At 38.8% G+C, this 20,888-nt stretch overlaps 1 protein-coding gene across 5 annotated transcripts in view; it reads left to right on the plus strand.

Annotated features, from left to right (window-relative positions):
* MIGA1 (mitoguardin 1) overlaps nucleotides 1–16,823 on the plus strand; it is a 98,928-nt gene extending 82,105 nt beyond the window's left edge. For 4 of the 5 annotated variants that reach the window (XM_063624153.1, XM_063624157.1, XM_063624154.1 and 1 more), the window contains exons 12-16: nucleotides 833–931; nucleotides 3,189–3,323; nucleotides 5,640–5,693; nucleotides 10,087–10,203; nucleotides 11,921–16,823. In XM_063624153.1, coding sequence (XP_063480223.1) covers nucleotides 833–931; nucleotides 3,189–3,323; nucleotides 5,640–5,693; nucleotides 10,087–10,203; nucleotides 11,921–12,139 — 624 coding nt within the window. In that variant the 3' untranslated portion in view covers nucleotides 12,140–16,823. Of the gene's footprint in view, nucleotides 1–832; nucleotides 932–3,188; nucleotides 3,324–5,639; nucleotides 5,694–6,996; nucleotides 7,000–10,086; nucleotides 10,204–11,920 lie in introns of all 5 variants that reach the window. The other variant, XM_063624156.1, reaches the window with a different exon arrangement.
* The last annotated feature ends 4,065 nt before the right edge of the window (nucleotides 16,824–20,888 follow it).

The raw sequence follows: 20,888 nt of genomic DNA on the forward strand, positions 1-20,888 counted from the left end.
ATTACTAATGCCTCCCCTTTTATTACCTCAATCCTGTTCAGGAAGAGGGTTACCGGAAATAGTGTAGGTCTCAGAAATCTGGAATACAAATTGAACTGCCTCATCTTCATGTAGTTGAATGAGGCAGAAGCAATGACAAGAACTTCGTTCAGACTGTAAGGAACCACCTTACTTTATGCAAGTTTTGCCCAGATGATGAGAAAACAAAACAGGCCTTCCCTGAGCCATTTGCACACCTAGTTTTCAGACTCAATCCCTTTGAACTTTAATTCTTTCATTTATATAATAGAATTATATTTATATTACCTCATTTCAGAGGGGTTTTAGGATGATTAAATAAATGATAAATGGGAAAGCAACTTAAAGAATAAAGTGTTAAGTAGTGTAAAGTGCTAAGTATATGTAAGGTGATACTAACTATTAATACATGCAGTTCCCAGTGCAAGTCTTGTGTTGCTTTCGTGGCCTTCTCATGACAGATAAACTCAGTGATTTAAACTAGGGTTCCTCCAAAAGAAGCAGAACTGCAACAAAAGCCTCACATAATGTCTGCTATAACCAAATTTTCATTTTAAGGACTGACCAAAATAGGCATACATATTTGAGTAATAAATAGTTTGCTTGTGACATTTTACTGACATTCTTTATCTTGGCTTCTGCAAAATGTTGCAACAGCAAAGTAGTAAACCAGATAAATTTGGTATACCTTTAAAATGTATTTTAGTTCAGTTACCTAGTAGAATTAAGATCTACCAGACTTATTTGAAGAGTAACTTTCCTTGTAGCTTGTTATAAAGTTGAGTTTAGGGTTAAAGTGTGTTTTCTTCTTCAGAATCCAAAGAAGTTTGAAGATGTTTTTGATGAAATGATCTATTTTTTAGAGCAGACCGATCACTGGGGTAGTACTGAAATGGAACTTGCTGCTAGAGGGGTAAATTCAAATTTTTTTGTGATATTTATTTTTCTTAGTTATTTGCATGTAATTTTATATGAGTTGAGACTACTATTTCATTATCCTTGTTAAATAAAGTAAAGCCAATTGTATGGTTGTGGGACATCATTTTTCTGACGAAGTCATAAACCACACTCCTTGTACATTGGGGCAGTAGTTGTAAATTGTTTTCTAAGAAGCCTTTTTTGCTGTTGTTGGCTCCTTGCTTCCTTCCCTCCTGTCCTCCTTCCCTTGTTCCCTCTCTTCCTTCTCTCCAAAAGTCATTGGCAGGCCCCTAGCAGGGCAGGAATGGTGGCCTATGCAAGGACAGCTTTGAGTAGTACAACAGCAGCAGCTCAGTAGGGCTGGGGAATTGGCTGTACACACAGGACTGAACAAATAAGTATACTGAGAAAAATCAGAGCCAGCTTTTCCCTGTGAGAGAAGGGAGGTATAAAACGCTGGGATTGGAATTGGAGCTGTCAGTGTGAGTTCACAGTTTATAATATATATATGTAGATACAGATATAGAAATAAATAGAGGTCCGGGCATGGTGGCTCACGCCTGTAATCCCAGCACTTTGGGAGGCTGAGGCGGGCGGATCACCTGAGGTCAGGAGTTCGAGACCAACCTAGCCAACATGGCAAAACCTCGTCTCTACTGCAAATACAAAAATTAGCCAGGTGTAGTGGCTCACGCCTGTAATCCCAACTATTCGGGAGGCCAAGGAACGAGAATTGCTTGAACCTGGGAGGTGGAGGTGGCAATGAGCCAAGATCGCGCCACTGTACTTCCAGCCTGGGTGACAGAACGAGACTGTCTAAAAAGATATATAGATATAGATATCAGTCAGGCATGGTGGCTCACGCCTGTAATCCCAGCACTTTGGGAGGCTGAGGCAGGCAGATCGTGAGGTCAGGAGTTTAAGACCAGCCTGACCAACATGGTGAAACCTGTCTCTACTAAAAATACAAAAATTAGCCAGGCATGGGGCGCATGCCTGTAATCACAGCCTGGGTGACAGAGCTAGACTACGTCTCAGAAAAAAAAAAAAAAAAAAAAGGAATGAAATCCCAGCACTTTGGGAGGCCGAGGCGGGCAGATCACTTGAGGCCAGGAGTTTGAGATCAGCCAGGCCAACGTGGTGAAACCCTGTCTCCGCTAAAAAGACAAAAATTAGCCAGGCATGGTGGTGCATGCCTGTAATCCCAGCTACTCAGGAGGGTGAGGCAAGAGAATCACTTGAACCCAGGAGGTGGAGGCTGCAGTAAGCCAAGATCATGCCAGTGCACTGCAGCCTGGGTGACAGAGCAAGACTCGTCTCAGAAGCAAAAAAAGAAAAAAAAAAAAAGTGAGTTTACAAGGAGCTGAAAGGTCTTCTAGGCAGAGAAAACAGTGGATACAACAAATACATGAAGACTTAATCTTTCCTTTTCTAGTGTTCCCTTATTCAGGAAATGGAATCAGTATCCATTTACTTCAGCAGGCCAGCAACCTGAGACTCATCCTTCACCTCTTCCTGATCCTCACCCATTTTATCATATTCATCTCTAAGTTTGTCAGTTTTAACTCCTAAATATCTTTCAGTTTCTTCTACTTTCCTCTCTTTCTGTCACCCCTCTTGGCCTAAGTACCTGTTGTCTTTTCTCTGGGCTACGTCAGTAGTCTTTATATTTCCCGATTCCCTGCTCACTCCTTTCCTCCCTGCATTCATTCTTTCCCCTGTTTCATTCTCCATATTTCTGCCAAAATGATACAGCACACTATACTTTTTCCTTTATTGTGCTTCACACAGTTCATAATGGGATATTTGTAGGATTATTTTGTTGCTGTTTTCCCCACTATACTCTAGGCATCTGATTTGCTTACTCTAGAAGTCTGAGCACTTTGTACAGCATGTAGTATGTAGAGTGTGCATAAATGAATGAAAGAGCAAGATGTTCATGATCTGGTGGGGAAGACAGGCACATATACCAGTAACTAAATAGCAAGGCAGAGTGAGCATCCTGGATGTTATAATAGAAGCATGAACAAAGGACTCCTAGAATAGAGAGGAGGAGAGATTATTTTCACTTGAGATCTGAAATCGTAATTTCTAGTGGTGAGCTTTCATATTTATCTCTCCTTTTATTTTTTATTTTTGAATAAGCTGATTTAAAAAAAACCCTGCTGTTATAAAACCATAAAGCCCTGGCTCAGATTTTATTTCAGCTCTATGTAATAATCATTTCTGTTTCAACTCATAATCTAATGCAGGTGAAAAATCTAAATTTTTATGATGTTGTTCTGGATTTTATATTAATGGATTCCTTTGAAGATTTGGAAAACCCACCCACATCCATACAGAATGTAGTAAATAATCGATGGCTAAACTTATCCTTCAAAGAAACAGTAAGTGGTGGTTTACCTTTCTCAGCCTTTTAAGTTTGATTAAAAAGTAAGGCTGGGCGCGGTGGCTCACGCCTGTAATCCCAGCACTTTGGGAGGCCGAGGTGGGTGGATTACCTGAGGTCAGGAGTTTGAGACCAGCCTGGCCAACATGGTGAAACCCCATCTCTACTAAAAATACAAAAAAAAATTAGCTGGGCATTGTAGCGGGCACCTGTAATCCCAGCTACTCGGGAGGCTGAGGCAGGAGAATTGCTTGAACCCGGGAGGTGGAGGTTGCAGTGAGCCGAGATTGAGCCATTGCACTCCAGCCTGGGCAACAAAAGCAAAACTCTGTCTCATAAAAAAAAAAAAAAAAAAAAGTGGTTGGCCGGGTGCAGTGGCTCACGCCTGTAATCTCAGCACTTTGGGAGGCCGAGGCAGGTGGATCATTTGAGGTCAGGAGTTCGAGACCAGCCTGGCCAACATAGCGAAAGGCTGTCTCTTCTAAAAATACAAAAATTAGCTGGGTATGGTGGTGGGCACCTGTAATCCCAGCTACTCAGGAGGCTGAGGTGTAATAATCACTTGAACCCAGGAAGCAGAGGTTGCAGTAAGCTGAGATCATGCTGCTGCACTCCAGCCTGGACAACAAGAGTGCAGCTCTATCTCAAAAAAAAAAAAAAAAAGTCAAAACTGGGTAGATTGATAAGATTTACATATACATCTGTCTGTGAAATAATGTATGGAAACTGAGCTCATCCTTTGATATTCAGCTCAGGCATATATGGTATAACATCTTCAGATGAAATTCTCTTTTCAGCTTCTCTTGTTTTTTGTTCTCAAACCTGTTTGACATTGGTTTTTGTTGGGCTTTAAGTGTGCAACTGGAAGCAAAGTAGGGTGGATACATTTTATGATGCAATTTGGATACCTTTAAAAAAATGTTCCAGTTGGCAATTTTACAATTATTTTGGAACTTACTGATATTAAACTTAAAAGCATTTTAAATAAATTCATTTTTCCTCAATTAAGTATGTTTTAATAATAAAAGGTACATGTTCTCCATTTCTGTATAACTGATTTGGTAAAGTGACCTTGATCAAAGCTGGGTCATGCCAGAGTAGGGTCAGATTTTTCTTTTTTTTTTCCTTCCTGGAATCACCTCCAAGGGTCAGATTTCTTCAGGATCCACTGGGTGCTTTTGTCCTGTCATGGTTGTATTTCCTAGTTCTTTATTTGGATCAAACTGTTAGCTCTATTCACAAATATTCCAGTAGTACTATTCTTGAAAAAAAAAATTACTTTAGGCCAGGTGCAATGGCTCACGCCTGTAATCCCAGCACTTTAGAAGGCCGAAGCAGACGGATTACTTGAGCTCAAGAGTTTGAGACCAGCCTGGGCAACATAGTGACACCTCGTCTCTATAAAAAAAAATACAAAAATTTGCCAGGTGCAGCAGTGCATGCCTGTGGTTTCAGTTACTCAGGAGGCTGAGGTGGGAGGTTCACTTGAGCCTTGGAGGCGGAGGTTGCAGTGAACTGAGACCACTCCTTTGCACTTCAGCCTAGGCAATGGGAGTGAAACCCTGTCTCAAAAAAAAAGAAGAAGAAAAATTACTTTATTATTATACATAGAATATTTATTTGTGTATGTGAATTCTATATACACATATTTTCACTTTTTTCCCTTAATGAACAGAACTTTAAAACTCTGAAAATTGAATCTCCTTTGTTGCAGAGTGCAGTCTTTTTCCTTTAGTGGCTTTGTGTTTAATTTTTTAAATATTATTTTACGTTTTTTTTTTTTGCCCTTACAACATACAGCTTTGCTCATGATTTAAAAATTTATAAAAATGAAATACCTTTTCATTAATATTTTCAAACAATGTGAGGACCCTGACTAGTTTTGTTTTTTGTTTGTTTGTTTGTTTTGAGACAAAGTCTCGCTCTGTTGCCAGGCTGGAGTGCAGTGGCGCGATCTCTGCTTACTGTAACCTCCGCCTCCTGGGTTCAAGCAATTCTCCTGCCTCAGCCTCCCGAGTGTCTGGGTCTACAGGCGTGCGCCACCATGCCCAACTAATTTTGTTTTGCATTTTTAGTAGAGATGGGGTTTCACTATCTTGGCCAGGATGGTCTCCGTCTCTTGACCTCGTGATCCACCCGCCTCAGCCTCCCAAAGTGCTGGAATTACAGATGTGAGCCACTGTGCCCGGCCGACTAGTTCTTATTAGTGATGAATGTATTGAACGTTTTAGACCCATAAACTTTGAATTTCTAATAAAAATGGAAATGTTTATATAGCTGTATATAAATCTTTCTTTTCTCTGCATGTATTTAGGCTGTGGCTTCAAGTTGTTGGTCGGTGCTGAAACAGAAAAGACAACAGATGAAGGTAAAATTCATTATGCCCTGAATTCCTTTGTTAAATCATTTAAGGATTCTGTCAAAGAAGCTTCTGAGTCACTTCTCCAGTGGGAATTGGCAGCTGTAGGAGGGGTAGGAGGGACTGTCCCTCAGGCTAGATGAGTGACTTACTGGTAGTGGGTTGGCTTCTTTTTTGAAGGCCTTCTTTCTCATCCTTAGTATTGAGGCATGCATGGTCTTTCAGCTAACTGGGAGAGGGGTTTCCAGTTGGAAACAGCTCTGATGAGTTTTAGGTTTTTGTTTTTTCTCTTAATGATATTAATTTTTTTTTTTTTTTGAGACAGTCTGTCTCTGTTGTCCAGGCTGGAGTGCAGTGGCGCGATCCTGGCTCACTGCAACCTTCGCTTCCGGGGTTCAAGCAATTCTCCTGCCTCAGCTTCCCAAGTAGCTGGGACTATAGGTGCCCGCCACCACACCCGGCTAATTTTTGTATTTTTAGTAGAGACGGGGTTTCACCATGTTGGCCAGGCTGGTCTCAAACTCCTGATCTAAGGTGATCCGCCCGCCTCGGCCTCCCAAAGTGCTGGGATTACAGGCGTGAGCCACTGTACCTAGCCAGTATTTTTTTACAGTTCTTTAATATAGTGGATTCCACTTCATTTAATCCAATTAAGAAATAAAGATTTGATTCTAATAGCTGCTTTATTCAATTTGGAGCCCCTACAAATAAAAAGTCTCAGAGTTTATATCCTGCCTCCACGCCTCACACCCTGTAACCCGTCTTACCTGCTAAGCATTGTTTTTCTCATACACTCCTAGTAGTAAAGGGCAAGGACTCTCGAGTGAGACTACTGGGTTCAAATGCCACATACTAGCTATTTGACCTTAGGCAAGTTGCTTACCTTCTCTATGCCTCAGTTTCCTTGTCTCTAAAAATAGAATAGTAATAGTATCTACCTCATAGTGTTTTGTTTTGTTTTAGAGATAGGGTCTTGCTCTCTCATTCAGGCTGGAGTGCCGTGGCATGATCATAGCTCACTGCAGCCTCTATAACTCCTGGGCTAAAGCAATCTTCCTGCCTCATCCTCCCTGACTTGCTAGGACTACAGGTGCACACCACCATGCCTGGCTGATTTTTTTTTTTTTTGTACAGTTGAGGTCTTTCTGTGTTGCCCAGGCTGGCCTCAAACTCCTGGCCTCAAGTGATCTTCCAGTCTCGGCTTCCGAAAGTGTTGGGATTACAGGCGTGAGCCACTGTGCCTAGCCCTCATAGGGTTTCTTGAAGATTCAATGTGAAGTGCTTAGAATAGTGCTTGGCATAGTGCATTAAGCAAGTATTGACTATTACAACATTATTATTTGCCCAAGGACCTGTAGTATCTTATCATATCCATATTTTCCAATCTTATAACTTTGAGACAGTATTGCCTGTTGCAGTGATTTTAAAGTATAGTCCTCACAGCATCTTTAGAATGTGCTGGTAGAAATAATTCTGGAGCCCCTGTGTTTGAATAATTCTTATTTAAAATGATTCCAGAGACCCATATTTTAAGCAGGTTTCCTTAATGATGATGATGAACTCTAACGTTAGGACTAGGAACAGACTTGTATACGTGGGTTTGATTCTCACACTAGCTAGCATGATTACAGTAAGTTACTGACCATCAGCTGACCCTCAGTTTTCCCATTTGCAAAATGGTGTTAATGCCTACTTAATAGGACTGCGGTAAGGATGAAAGTGATGATATCAGCAAGCTTAATTTAAACATTAAACATTTAAAGAGTTTAGTAAGTGGTAGTTATAATAATAATGATATATTATTACATGTCTAACTTTATTTTTCTACTTCTTAGAATAAATATTGTACTTTTTTTTCTTTTTGAAACGGAGTCTCACTCTCGCCCAGGCTGGAGTGCAATGGCACGATCTCAGCTCACTACAACCTCTGCCTCCCAGGTTCATGTGATTCTTCTGCCTCAGCCTTTCAAGTAGCTGGGATTACAGGCGGTTGCCACCATGCCCGGCTAATTTGTGTATTTTTGGCAGAGATGGGGTTTCATCATGTTGGCCAGGCTAGTCTCAAACTCCCACCTTCAAGTCATCCACCTGCCTTGGCCTCCCAAAGTGCTGGGATTTCAGGCCTGAGCCACTGCACCCAACCTATAACTTTCTATATTCATAGATACCTATATGTCTCACCTCTTGGGAACTATTTCCTATACATGAAATGCCAAATTCCCTCTGTACTTAAATAAATCTTACCCATCATTGAGCTCAGCTCACATTATTCCTTGCTGAAGTTTATCAGTTTGCTTCAGCCCACACTAAGTTCCCACTTCTCTGAACTCATAATACACTTCAAGTCTGTGGTATTTAGAACTTTACTATATGTAGAACATACTTTTTGGCCCTCACTAACTAGCTGTGTGTGAATTACGGCAGTTTATTTAACCCCTCTCCAATATCACTTTTCACATGTTTAGAATGATGTTAACATGACATACTTTTGAAGGAACGTTTTAGTAAATTAAATAGAAACTAGCACATTTTCTAGAATATAATGGGTACTCGTTACATGGTAACTGCTGCTATCTTGTATTTTAAAAATGAGGTTTAGGCCCGGCACAGTGGCTCTTGCATGTAATCCTAGCACTTTGGGAGGCCAAAGAGGGTGGATCACCTGAGGTCAGGAGTTCGAGACCAGCCTGGCCAACATGGCGAAACACTGTCTCTAGTAAAAATTCAAAAATTATCTGGACATGGTGGTACACGCTTGTAATCCCAGCTACTCGGAAGGCTGAGGCAGGAGAATTGCTTGAACCTGGGAGGCAGAGGTTGCAGTGAGCCAAGATGGTGCCACTGTACTCCAGCCTGGGCGACAGAGTGAGACTCTGTCTCAGAAAACAAAAAAAAAGAAAAGAAAATGAGGTTTAGAAGATTGTCTTAGAGACTGTAAAATAGAAAATAACCCCCCTCCCTCCGCCAGGAGACAGAATCTTCTGTAGTCAGTGCTGTATAACAAATCCCACAGTGTGTTATTTAACAAGGGAAATTCAAAAAGTTATTATAAATGTAAACTTAGAGTTTCCTAAAACACAGCTATATGAACTAATACTTCACAGGAAGAGGCAATTACACAATTAAATGCTTAAATAATATAGGGTTCCTTAATTAAAAGTTAGGATTCTAGTAAGAGTAATTTAGCTTAATCATTTTACTAGTTGTTTTTTTTTTTTGGTCAGTTAATATAATCAAGTGATTGAGTTGGGCTTTTAAATAGCTAAAACTATGATAGTCTTAATAATCATAAAACTTATACAACTAAGGAACACTGTAGCATTCTTTTTGTTGCTTGGTTGCAAAGCTAATATGATTGCCCCCCCCCTTTTTTTTTTTTTTTTTGAGACAGAGTCTTACTTTGTCACCCAGGCTGGAGTACAGTGGCATTATCTTGGCTCACTGCACCCTCCAACTCTTGGGTTCAAATGATCCTCCCACCTCAGCCTCCTGAGTAGCTGGGACTATAGGTACACACCACCACGCCTGGCTAACTTTTGTATTTTTTGTAGAGACAAGGTTTCACCATGTTGCCCAGGCTGGTCTCAAACTCCTAGGGTCAAGTGATCCACCTGCCTTGGCCTCCCAAAAGTGTTGGGATTATAGATAGGCATGAGCCACCATGCCTGGCTGGATTGCTTTTTTATGAAGCATATTTATGAGATAAAAACAACTTTTCAGGGCGGGGTGTGGAAGCTCACGCCTGTAATCCTAGCACTTTGGGAGGCAAAGTAGGGAGGATTGCTTGAGCCCAGGAGTTCAAGACCAGCCTGAGCAACATAGTGAGACCTGTTTCTACTAAAAGTAGAAAAAATTAGGCAGGAGGGGTGGCGTGCACGTGTGGTTCCAGCTACCTGGAATTTTGAGGTGGGGGGATCACTCAAGCTCGGGAAGTTGAGGCTGCAGTGAGCCATGACTGCACCAGTGCACTTCACCCTGGGCTACAGAGTGAGACCCTGTCTCAAAAAAACAAACAACAAATATAGAAATGTATCTCAGCACATATGAAACTATTGGCTAGGATATGAAATCTACATAAAACATTCTATGACTCTAAAGGTTACTTGTAACCTTATTAACTTTAATAGCATGGCTCATGACTGACTCTTGGTTTGCCCTCAAAAAGAGCTAGTCATGAGCCCTGCACTGTAGTGCGTGCCTGTAGTCCCCACTGCTCAGGAAGTTAAAGCCGGGGGATTGCTTGAGGCCAGGAGTTTGAGGTGTTGCTAGACTCTGGTTCTAAAAAACAAATTTTCTTAAACTCCCACTGGTCATATAATGCATAGCAACTTCCGTTTCTGTACTAGAGAAAGCAAATAACAAGAAGGTAGAAATAACTTGATTCTCCTTTACTTCCCAACAGATCCCAGATGGATTTTTTGCCCATTTTTATGCCATTTGTGAACACATCAGTCCTGTCCTAGCCTGGGGCTTTTTGGGTCCTAGAAATTCTCTCTATGATTTATGTTGCTTTTTTAAGGTATGTTCAGTCATTGAATCATTTCTCTTTTTTTTTCTGAATCAAAAAGGAGATACGGTTTTATTCTGTTTTGTTTTGCTTTTGTAGAAGAACAAATGTTACTTAAGAGTAAAGTTATAAAAGTCACCTCAATTCAGCATTTAAATGCCAGTGTTAAATATTTTTGGAATTTTATAATACCACTATTATTATAATGGACCAGTATTTTATAGATTTGGTGCTTTATTCTGGAATAGACTCAGCATATCCATTCACCTTATCAATTCCCTAATGCAATGGATACATGGTCTTGCATGGTGTTGCCATGTGACAGTCAAATCAATGTAGATAGTTGGTTCTTCAGACCTGGGCACTTTTGAAACTTACAGACAATATCCACCTTTATTGCACATGTGGTAATATAGAATAAGTTGTGGTTAAAGGTGAGATGAATGATAAAATCCAAGTTGTGAGAAATAAAATGGGGGTTTAACATTATCTCCCAATGTCAGCAGTTTTAGTTTGCCAAAATACAAGTTATAGCTCCTTATAGAATTTTCTGGCTGGCAAAGTGACAAGGAAAGTCTCTCTATGTAATAGTCTTGAGTTTAGGCTGCATTTCAAGGAGCAAATAAAAGTAAACATAATTGAGTATGAATTTGAAAGTGTATACCATTCATTTTTTAAAATTATGTTTATGTGCTGTCAAGGTAATATTTTTATAAATGGTTTAGAAAATGTTTATTTTACTGTCATTCAGAACATGTTGATTTTTGTAGTTCACTTGACCACCCAAATGTAAGGTATGTGTTTTAGGGGTTGGGAATTGAGTCTGTCATCAGTGAGCATTCTGACTTGGGGCAAATCATTCTTTGATGTTCCTTTTCTTTATCTATAAAACGAGGGAGCCTAACAGGTTGATTGCTAATGACCCTTTCATATATAAAATCCAGTGAATCAATGAAGTGTGTCTTCTTAGTACTTCTTCATAACGTTTGGAAGATATGTTATTAAGAAAGAAGATAGAAATTAAATATTCCTGTTTTTCGCTCTCAAATTACTTTTTTTTCTATTATGGTGACATAACAGCTGAGACTTAATACTTATTAGTATACAGTTTGCTTACAGTGAGTTTCAGTGTACATAATAACTTACTGAAATGAAATATACTTCAGGATCTACCACTGATTTGAGACCTGAAATGTTCTTTATTTTTCATGTGCCTTAAGGGTTTTTCTTGTACAAAAAAAAAAAAAGCACATTTAAAATTATAATGTATTATTTTATTATTATTGATTTAAAACTATTACTGGGAATAGTTTATTCTCCTGTCTTAGAGTAGAGGCAATGCTCAAAGGTCACATTGAAGGGAAAGGACTAATAACCTCTTACATTTAAACAGTGCTTTAGAGTTTACAGGCACTTCTTATAGATTATCTTTTTTTAAATGTTTCCCCACCTTTTCATGGTATCACATAGGTTATCTTTTTTGATCGTCATGTCATCCCTGAGTAGTAAGTAGGATGGGTGGTATTAGCCCTATTTCACCGAAAAGGAAAATGAGCCCCAAAAAAGGAAAGAAATCACTTGTGCAAGGTCCCTTTTCTAATGAGATATGAAACGAGCACTGGAAGTCAGGTCTTCTGATTCCTGATTCAGTGCTCATTATAATATTAGAAGCTTTTTCAATGTAACATAATTTTGGTCTAATAAATGCCAATTTATGTTCATTTTCCAGAATCAAGTTCTTTTATTTCTCAAAGACATTTTTGACTTTGAGAAGGTGCGCTATTCAAGTGCAGAGACTTTAGCTGAAGACCTCATGCAGTTACTCATTCGCCGCACTGAGCTTTTAATGGCCTATCTTGAAGCAGATGCCCTGAGGCATACGAGTAGTTGTCTAAGTAGTCATGGTCATGTTATGTCCACTGGGCTACTGGAAGCCAAAGTACAATAAGTACCATAAGAATCATACAATTTGAGTGTGCTATGAAATATTTTAAGGTAACTATTGATTTTGTAACATATATTACAAAATTAACAGAATTGGTGCATGTGGATTCAGGGAGGAAAAAAAATCTACTAAAAAATGAGCAACTGTACTGTATTTATACAGAAGTTCTGTCATTGAATTCCTGTGTAGTGTAGTCATAGTGGCTTTTTGCATTCATTAGGTAATAATCGAAGTCATGAAATGTATGTTTTACAGAAATATTGCTTGAATTGAAGCCAATATTTGTGAGTTAATTGGTTTGTCTTCTTGAAGCTGTCATTCTCAAAAGCTCTGTTTTTATGCCTTGTACCTTTAAAATGTACACTTTAGCCAAGGTCTTTGTGGCCCACACATGCAAGAATATATTACTCCTAATGTCAATATATTTAACTTTGCCTAGAAACATATTTTTAATTATAAAGTTATTCATTTGTTTAATCAAGTTTAGGCAGTAATGATGTTTAATATGTACTGCATACATTATTGCTTGTGCATTTGCTTATGTATTTGAATCAAAGAAATTGTAATCACTGAATATTGTTATAGAACATTTAAATGGGCCACTTGTAGTGGCTCATGCCTGTAATACTTTGGGAGGCTGAAGCAGGAGGACAGTTTGAGGCCAGGAGGTTGAGACTAGCCTGGACAACATAAGGAGATGCCTGTCTCTACAAAAACATAAAAATAAATTAGCTGGTATCAAGCAGAGTTCCATGGAAATATTAAAAATTTTTTTAAAAATAAAAATAGGCTGGGTGTGGTGGTTCATGCCTGTAATCCTAACACTTTGGGAGGCCAAGGTGGGCGGATCACCTGAGGTCAGGTGTTTGAGACCAGCCTCACCAATATGGTGAAACCCCGTCTCTACTAAAAATACAAAAATTAGCCAGGCGTGGTGGCGGACGCCTGTAGTCCCAGCTACTCGGGAGGCTGAGACAGGAGTATTGCTTGAACCCAGGAAGTAGAGGTTGCAGTGAGCCAAGATCGCACCACTGCACTCCAGCCTGGGCAACAAAGTGAGACTCCATCTCAAAAAATAAATTAATTAAGTTAAATTAATTAGTTGGGTGTGGTGGCATGTGTCTGTGGTCCCAGCTACTTGGGAGGCTGAGGTGGGAGGATCACTTGAGTCTAGAAGGTCAAGGCTGTCATGAGCCATGATTGCATCACTGCACTCCAGCCTGGGCGACAGAGCAAGACCCTATCTCAGAAGTGAATAAATAAAACAAATAAAGCATTTAAATGAATTAACATTGAGAAATTTACAATTTACAAATTTATATTAACTGTAGTTGCCAAAATATGTTACTGTTGGTCCTGTAAGTTACAAAGAGACTGAAGAACTTTCTTTTTATACATCAGAGCATTTTCCCCTGGAATGAGTATTGATTAAAAAGATAACATTTATTAATTAATAAAGGCAATTTAAAATTTAGTGTTATTTGAAGACTGTCAGCATCTGAAGGTATGAAACTTGGTGCAGTAAAATAATTTCTCCTTTCTCCTACAAAACTTCCTTTTAGTTATTCCCACAGAAAACTCAGCCCAGTGGGAATTTGTCATATTATCCCCATGTTTTTAAAATATTCATATTTTGAATCTTATTGACATTTTAAAGAAGGGTTTTTTCCTCCCTTCGATGTAAAACAAAAATATTTTTAATGATGTGGAAGTACATATTTCATGTTCATTATGATAAATCTACAAACGAATTGTTTTTATGGGTGGAGTTCTTCTATAAGAGTATATTAAATGCTTTCAGAGTTGTATTAATTTTGTTTCTAAATAATATACCACTTATTTGGAGTGGCTAACTCAGTATGTAAGTAGATTAGATTTGTTGATTTTGCCTCTAAAATGGGCTTTATTCATTTTAGGAGTGAGTTGCACAAAAGGACCTAAAATGCATTGTTTTTTTCCTTCTTTTAAGAGATGGGGTCTCGCTCTATTGCCCAGGCTGGAGTGCAGTGTGCTATCATACATAGCTCACTGCAGTCTCCAACTCCTCATACCAGAGGCATGTGTCACCACGTCTTATTCCTAAAATGCATTTTTAAAAAGCAAATGTTTAGATAAAAGTGCCTAGCTTCTGATTAATGAATACAAGATGAAAAAAGTCGGGGGGGGAAGCATAATCTTTTGAGATTTGTAATTTTCTGTATGTGCCACGTTTATGTAAATTAACTACAAAATATGGAATTCCGGATCATGCTGTTTTGCATGTACTTTATAGGTTATATAGCATGAAACATACAGATTATCACTGTTCTTTAGTATATAGCTCCTTGCCTTTTCTTACATAGATGCTTAATTTAACAATTACCTATTTATAATTCTTATTATTGATGGGAATATTATTAGAAGTACCAAAACTAAAAATTCCATTATGTACTGTTTACTTTTTATTTAATATTACATGTTTTTACCTTGTGGTATCTTTGGTCTTGAACGATACACACACATATGTGTGCGTGCACATGCATTTCATTACCGTGTAGACAAGACAGTTATTGCTTATATTAATTTGCCCGTTTGAGGGCAGAGTGTTTTAAGCTGTGGTTTTATAAGCAAAGCTGTAAGTAAATGTAATTTATTTTAGAAAGATATTATTTGAAATCAATTTTGAAGAATTGCACTATTTGATAATGCTGCTACTACATGAGATAACTCTGGGGAATTAATTTTATGAGATAAGATGAATGGCTTTCTAGAAGGTGTTGCTTTTTGTTTTGTTTTTCTTTTTCTTTTATACATTTCATCTTAGAAAAAGTTGCTTATATTCAGCAGGTTGGTTTCTCAAATTCAGTGTTTGAGTTTGTTTCTGGTCAGTTCAGTAGCTGCTACTTTAGCAAGATGTGGCCTTTCACAAAAGAGGTAAGAGTGACCAAATAGAATTTTAGGACAATAAGTATAGGAAAAACCTCTGTATTGTAAGAGAAGAAACTTGAACTTTTTAAAGGAAATGTCCTCTTGAAAAGAACATTTCTGACTGCATGCAGAAGGGTACTTAAGACATATATAACAGGCCAGGAGCAGTGGCTCATGCCTGTAATCCCAGCACTTTGGGAGGCCCAGGTGGGCAGATAACCTGAGGTCAGGAGTTTGAGACCAGCCTGACCAACATGGTGAAACCCCGTCTCTAATAAAAATACAAAATTAGCCGGGCATGGTGGCGCATGCCTGTAACCCCAGCTACTCGAGAGGCTGAGGCAGGAGAATCGCTTGAATCCGGGAGGCGGAGGTTGCGGTGAGCCGAGATCGTGCCATTACACTCCAGCCTGGTCAACAAGAGTGAAACTCTGTCTCAAAAAAAAAAAAAAAAAAAAAAAAAGATACATATAACAGTTTCCATTTGCCTTAAAATTGGGTTAAATAGCAAAGCACTGTTTTTAAAAATGATTAGTTTAGAGCCTTTTAGGGTGAACCCTGTTTAAACGCTTAATCATGGAATTGCCCTGGCCACCATGAGCTCTACCGTCCACTTCCATATGTAAATTATAAGAGGGACTTCAATTAAGTCAGTCCTGAGAAAATATCCTTTTTTCTAGAAGAAAGAAGATAAATTTTGAGGCAATTTACATTTGGTATTTCTTTTAATTTCATTTTTTGTATTTTGATTTCTCTACATTTTTGTTCAACTAAAAGAGTACTTATTTCTTCTTGAAGGTTAACATTATGTTTATTAAGTATCAAAATGGAATTATCTTTTAAAAAAGAAGACAAGTTCTCCATACTGTCACAGTAAGCTCCAAAGAACTTTCTGTCTTTGTCACAAAGTAGTATTCTTTATTTGCATCCATTTACTATGATTCTGTTAATTTGTTGAATTAAATGCCTTTATAAAAATATTTACAAATGTTTTCTTGCCTTAAAATGTAACATTTTCTACTTAAATTTAATTTCCAAGAGTGATTATTTGTATTACAAAGGAATTCTTCATAATTCCTGTAAGCCTAGGAAATAGGAATGCCAAAGTAACATTTAATTGTACTTCTCTATAACTTTTCATAATCAGAAATTTTAAATTATGTTTATATAACCCATTTACTTTTATTTTAATGTGAATATATATTCAGAAATTATTTGATGTAAATTTCAAAATGATTATAGGAATTAAGCTGAATTCTAATTTTTTTTGCTTAGATTAAGAAATATGTATGTGAAATTTAAGAATTTATATAATCTGTGATTAGTGGAAATAAGAACATCCCTACTTTGTTCCTAATGAGTATATTATGTTATTTGTTTTGTTTAGTTTGAGAACAACCATGTATTAGCTTTACTTAGCTGATATCAGTAAATGTTTCTGTTTCCTAAATGTAAGGACTGTACTCATTAATTTGTGTAAAAGTAAGACACTACAGTAGCAGAAAAAATTGCACTGGCTCTTTAGCCAAAATAAGCACTGTAACATGGATGTATTACTATTACTGCCAAATAAAAAACTGATGGTATGTCTTGCTGATGTATTGAATATTTTAAACAATGTTAATATATAATTATGAAGTCACACTTGTCTCATCAGATCCTGTATGAGATATTAAGTCTCCATAAGACCCATATGTATGGCATAGAGAACAGGACAACTGCAGAAGCATTATAATCAAATATAAAACTTTATCATTAAAATAAAAAATAAAAGGCCGGGTGCAATGGCTCATGCCTGTAATCCCAGCACTTTAGGAGGCCGAGGCGGGTGGATCATCTGAGGTCAGCAGTTCGAGACCAGCCTGGCCAACATGGTGAAACCCCATCTCTACTAAAAATACAAAAATTATCTGGGCATGGTGGTGGGCACCTGTAATCCCAGCTACTCTGGAGGCTGAGGCAGGAGAATCGCTTGAACCTGGGAGGCAGAGGTTGCAGTGAGCCAGGATCGCACCATTGCACTCCATCCTGGGCAACAAGAGCGAAACTGTCTCAAAAAAATAAATAAAATAAAAAATAAAAACAAAGATTAAAAAAATTATTGTTTCTCCATGTACTGATGTGGGGAAAAAGACAGTTTTGTGATGAATAAAGTGAAAATACTTGTGTTTTAATTAAAGTGTTTGGATGATAATGCCATCAAGCATAATATAAACTTATCATATTGATGTATATGCATCATTACTATTCATATATGACCTGAACCTCCCTTCTTATCAATTCTTCAAAAGGCTTCAGATGTATGGCCGGGTGCAGTGGCTCATGCCTGTAATCCCAGCACTTTGGGAGGCCAAGCAAGGCAGATCACTTGAAGTCAGGAGTTTGAGTCCAGCCTGGCCAACATGGCGAAACCCTGTCCCTATTAAAAATACAAAAATTAGCCAGGCGTGGTGGCGCACACCTGTAATCCCAGGTTCTTGGAAGGCTGAGGCAGGAGAATTGCTTGAACCCAGGAGGTGGAGGTTGTAGTGAGCTGAGATCACGCCACTGCACTCCAGCCTGGGCAACAGAGTGAGACTCAGTCTCAAAACCAAAAAACAAAAGGGTTCAGATATATTTAGTCAAGGAGAGGGATGCCACCTGGATACCACCATAGTCACCAGATGGAAGTCACCTGGATATGAAAACAGATTCTTAGTTTGAGACTTTCAACAAATAGGTTTATTTTAGAATAATTATATATGCTGTAGATAAATGTATATAGTCGTATTTTTAGAATTATAAAACATATAAAGTAAACATATTGATAAGAAAACCATATAAACATGAGTAGAATCTTTCCTGAGCTAGGATACAGGGTTGGAGTGCAATGGGAAACTAGAGCAGCATCTCATTCTCATTTTCTGTTTTGTGATTATCTGCCATACTCTGTTGTCTCATGCATCTTCTTTGATCCCACTATCTGAACTTAATGTTTTGCACTTTAAACATCTCTCTCTGAATTCTTACGTATATTTAAAATGCTTCTCTGCAAACATCTTAGTGCCCTATTGTTAGACTTTATAGGGCTTTGCTGGAAATCTTTATAAATCACTTTGTTAATCTTTCTAAACTAACTGTTCTTATGCTGCTTTTGACTTCTGGTTTTTTCTGCAGTGTTTCTTCCTATACCCTGTATTCTCTGATACTTTATCCTGCCACTTCTTCCCCCTTGATCTCTTTCTCTTCTTATGCTACTGACATCTTTGATCAGGCTACACAAACTCTTCTGTCTGCTAAGATTCTTTCTTTGGCTTTTTCTATATCTGAACAATGAAAACTCTACAGTAACCATCATCTGGGCAGGGAAGGACTGTATTCTACTACAGAGAAGAAAAACAGCCTTCCTTCTATGACACTTTTTATTCTTTACTTAAAAGCCACAGCAAAGCAACTGGTACATCAAATATGTCTTTTATGTGTGTCACAGAAGCCTTTCACAAAGTACATTTATATTTAGGAAATTACAGAACTTTTATAATTTGCTATGTTTGAAATGATACCATAGTACTTGAATATAGAGAAGCACTTTGAATTAGAATGCACTTGAAATATATGACTTCCTGAACTTTGCTAATTCTTATTTAATAATAACTGTGTGAGAATGGTCCCAGGGGCCAGGTGCAGTGGCTCACAGCGTGTAATCCCAGCACTTTGGGAGGCTGAGGCGGGTGGATTGCCTGAGCTTAGGAGTTCACGACCAGCCTGGAACACGGTGAAACCCCATCTCCACTAAAATACAAAAAATGAGCCGGGTGTGGCAGCACGTGCCTGTAGTCCCAGCTACTCGGGAGGTTGAGGCAGGAGAATTGCTTGAACCTGGGAGGCAGAGGTTGCAGTGAGCTGAGATCACGCCATTGCACTCCAGCCTGGGCAACAGAGCGAGAATCTGTCTTTAAAAAAAAAAACAAAAAGAAAAAAAGAGAATGGCCCCAGGAATTTTACAAAGGACCAATAAAATAATGTAGAAGATGAAGATGGATAATAAATGTTAAAGTAATTATATTCACAATCTGTTACAATACAACAAATTATCCCAAAATTTTAGCAGCTCGAAACAACAAACATGATCTTACACAGTTTCTGAGGGCTGGGAATTCAGGAATGGCTTAGTCTGGTGGTTCTCTCCTGAAGTTGCAGTCATCTGAAGGCCTGATTGGGGCTAGAAGACTCACTTCTAAGGTTTTCTCATTCACATGTCTGTTGTCAGGAGGCCCCAGTCCCTTGCCATTGGCGAGAGACCTTAGTTCCTACCAACTAGACCTTGCAGCTGCCTGAGTGTCTAAGACATGACAGCTTGCCAGGCATGGTGGCTTATGCCTGTAATCCCAGTGCTTTGGGAGGCTGAGGCAGGAGGAATGTTTGAGCCCGGAAGTGTGAAACCAGCCTGGGCCACATAATGAGACCCTGTCTCTACAGAAAAAAAAAAAAAAGACATGGTAGCTGGCTTCTTCCCAGATAAATAATCCAAGAAATAGCAAGGTAAAAGACAATGTCTTATAATCTAGATGTGGAAGTGTTGTCACTTCTGCCATTGGTAACACAGACCAACGCTGACACAATGTGGGAGGGGATTACACGGGATGTGAGTACCAAGAGGTGGAACATTTGGGGTTGTTTTGGTGGCTGGATACCATGGCAGGGAATCATAATAAATTATACATAATGATGTAGACAAATTACTTTTTTTTTTTGAGACAAGGTTTTTCTCTCTCTCTTACCCAGGCTGGAGTACAGTGGTTCTCACTGCAACTTCTAACTCCTGGGCTCAAGTGATTCTCCTGCCTCAGCCTCCTGAGTAGCTGGGGCTACAGCCACATGCCACCACACCTGGCTTATTTTTATTGTTTAGTAGAGAGGAAGTCTTGGTATGTTTCCCAGGCTGGTCTTGAACTCCTGTCCTCAAGAGATCCTCCCACCTCAGCCTTCCAAAGTTCTGGGATTACAGGCTTGAGCTACCATGCCTGGTTGACATTTTAATGTTGAATGAATGTACATTCTTTGGCCAATCTTTTCATATAGTATCAAGGCCTTTAGTTGGGAGTATGGATTCACTTGGTATTTCAAGATATCTTTGTTACATAAACTAAACCGCTAAATCAGTGGTCTCCAACCTTTTTGGCACCAGAGGCCAGTTTCGGGGAAGATAATTTTTCCATGGATGGTTCAGGGGTGGCTGTGGTGGATAGTTTTGGGATGAAACTGGTCCATCACAGATCATCAGGGATTAGATTCTCCTAAGGAGTGCACAACCTAGATCCCTTACATGCACAGTTCATAATAGGGTTTGCGCTCCTGTGAGAATCTAATGCCATTGTTGATCTGACAGGAGGCAGAGCTCAGGTGATAATGCTCACTTGCCAGCCCTCACCTCCTGCTGTGCAGCCTGGGGTTTGGGGACCCCTGCCCTAAATCATCATCTGGAATTTCGAGTTTTCCTTACTTTTAAAGGAGAGAAAAGGTACATTAAAAGCACCGACTGCAGAATCTCCCTAGATTTGTACAATTTTGTACCCAATCTTTTACATTTGTCTTCTCCACACCTAGCTTGGTGGTAATTTTTGTAAGCTATTTGCCTTTATCAAGTCTTTTCAAAGCATTCAACTCAGCTTTTATAAAAAACTATAACTTTATTTTTGCTTTTATAATTTCTTTTTTTTTTTTGGCACGATCTGGGCTCACTGCAGCCTCCACCTCCTGGGTTTGAGCGATTCTCCTGCCTCAGCCTCCCGAGTAGCTGGGATTACAGGCATGCACCACCATGCCCGGCTAATTTTTGTATTTTTAGTAGACGGGGTTTTGCCAT

This window comes from Symphalangus syndactylus, chromosome 12 (assembly GCF_028878055.3).
Source record: "Symphalangus syndactylus isolate Jambi chromosome 12, NHGRI_mSymSyn1-v2.1_pri, whole genome shotgun sequence".
NCBI classification, from domain to species: Eukaryota; Metazoa; Chordata; class Mammalia; order Primates; family Hylobatidae; genus Symphalangus; species Symphalangus syndactylus.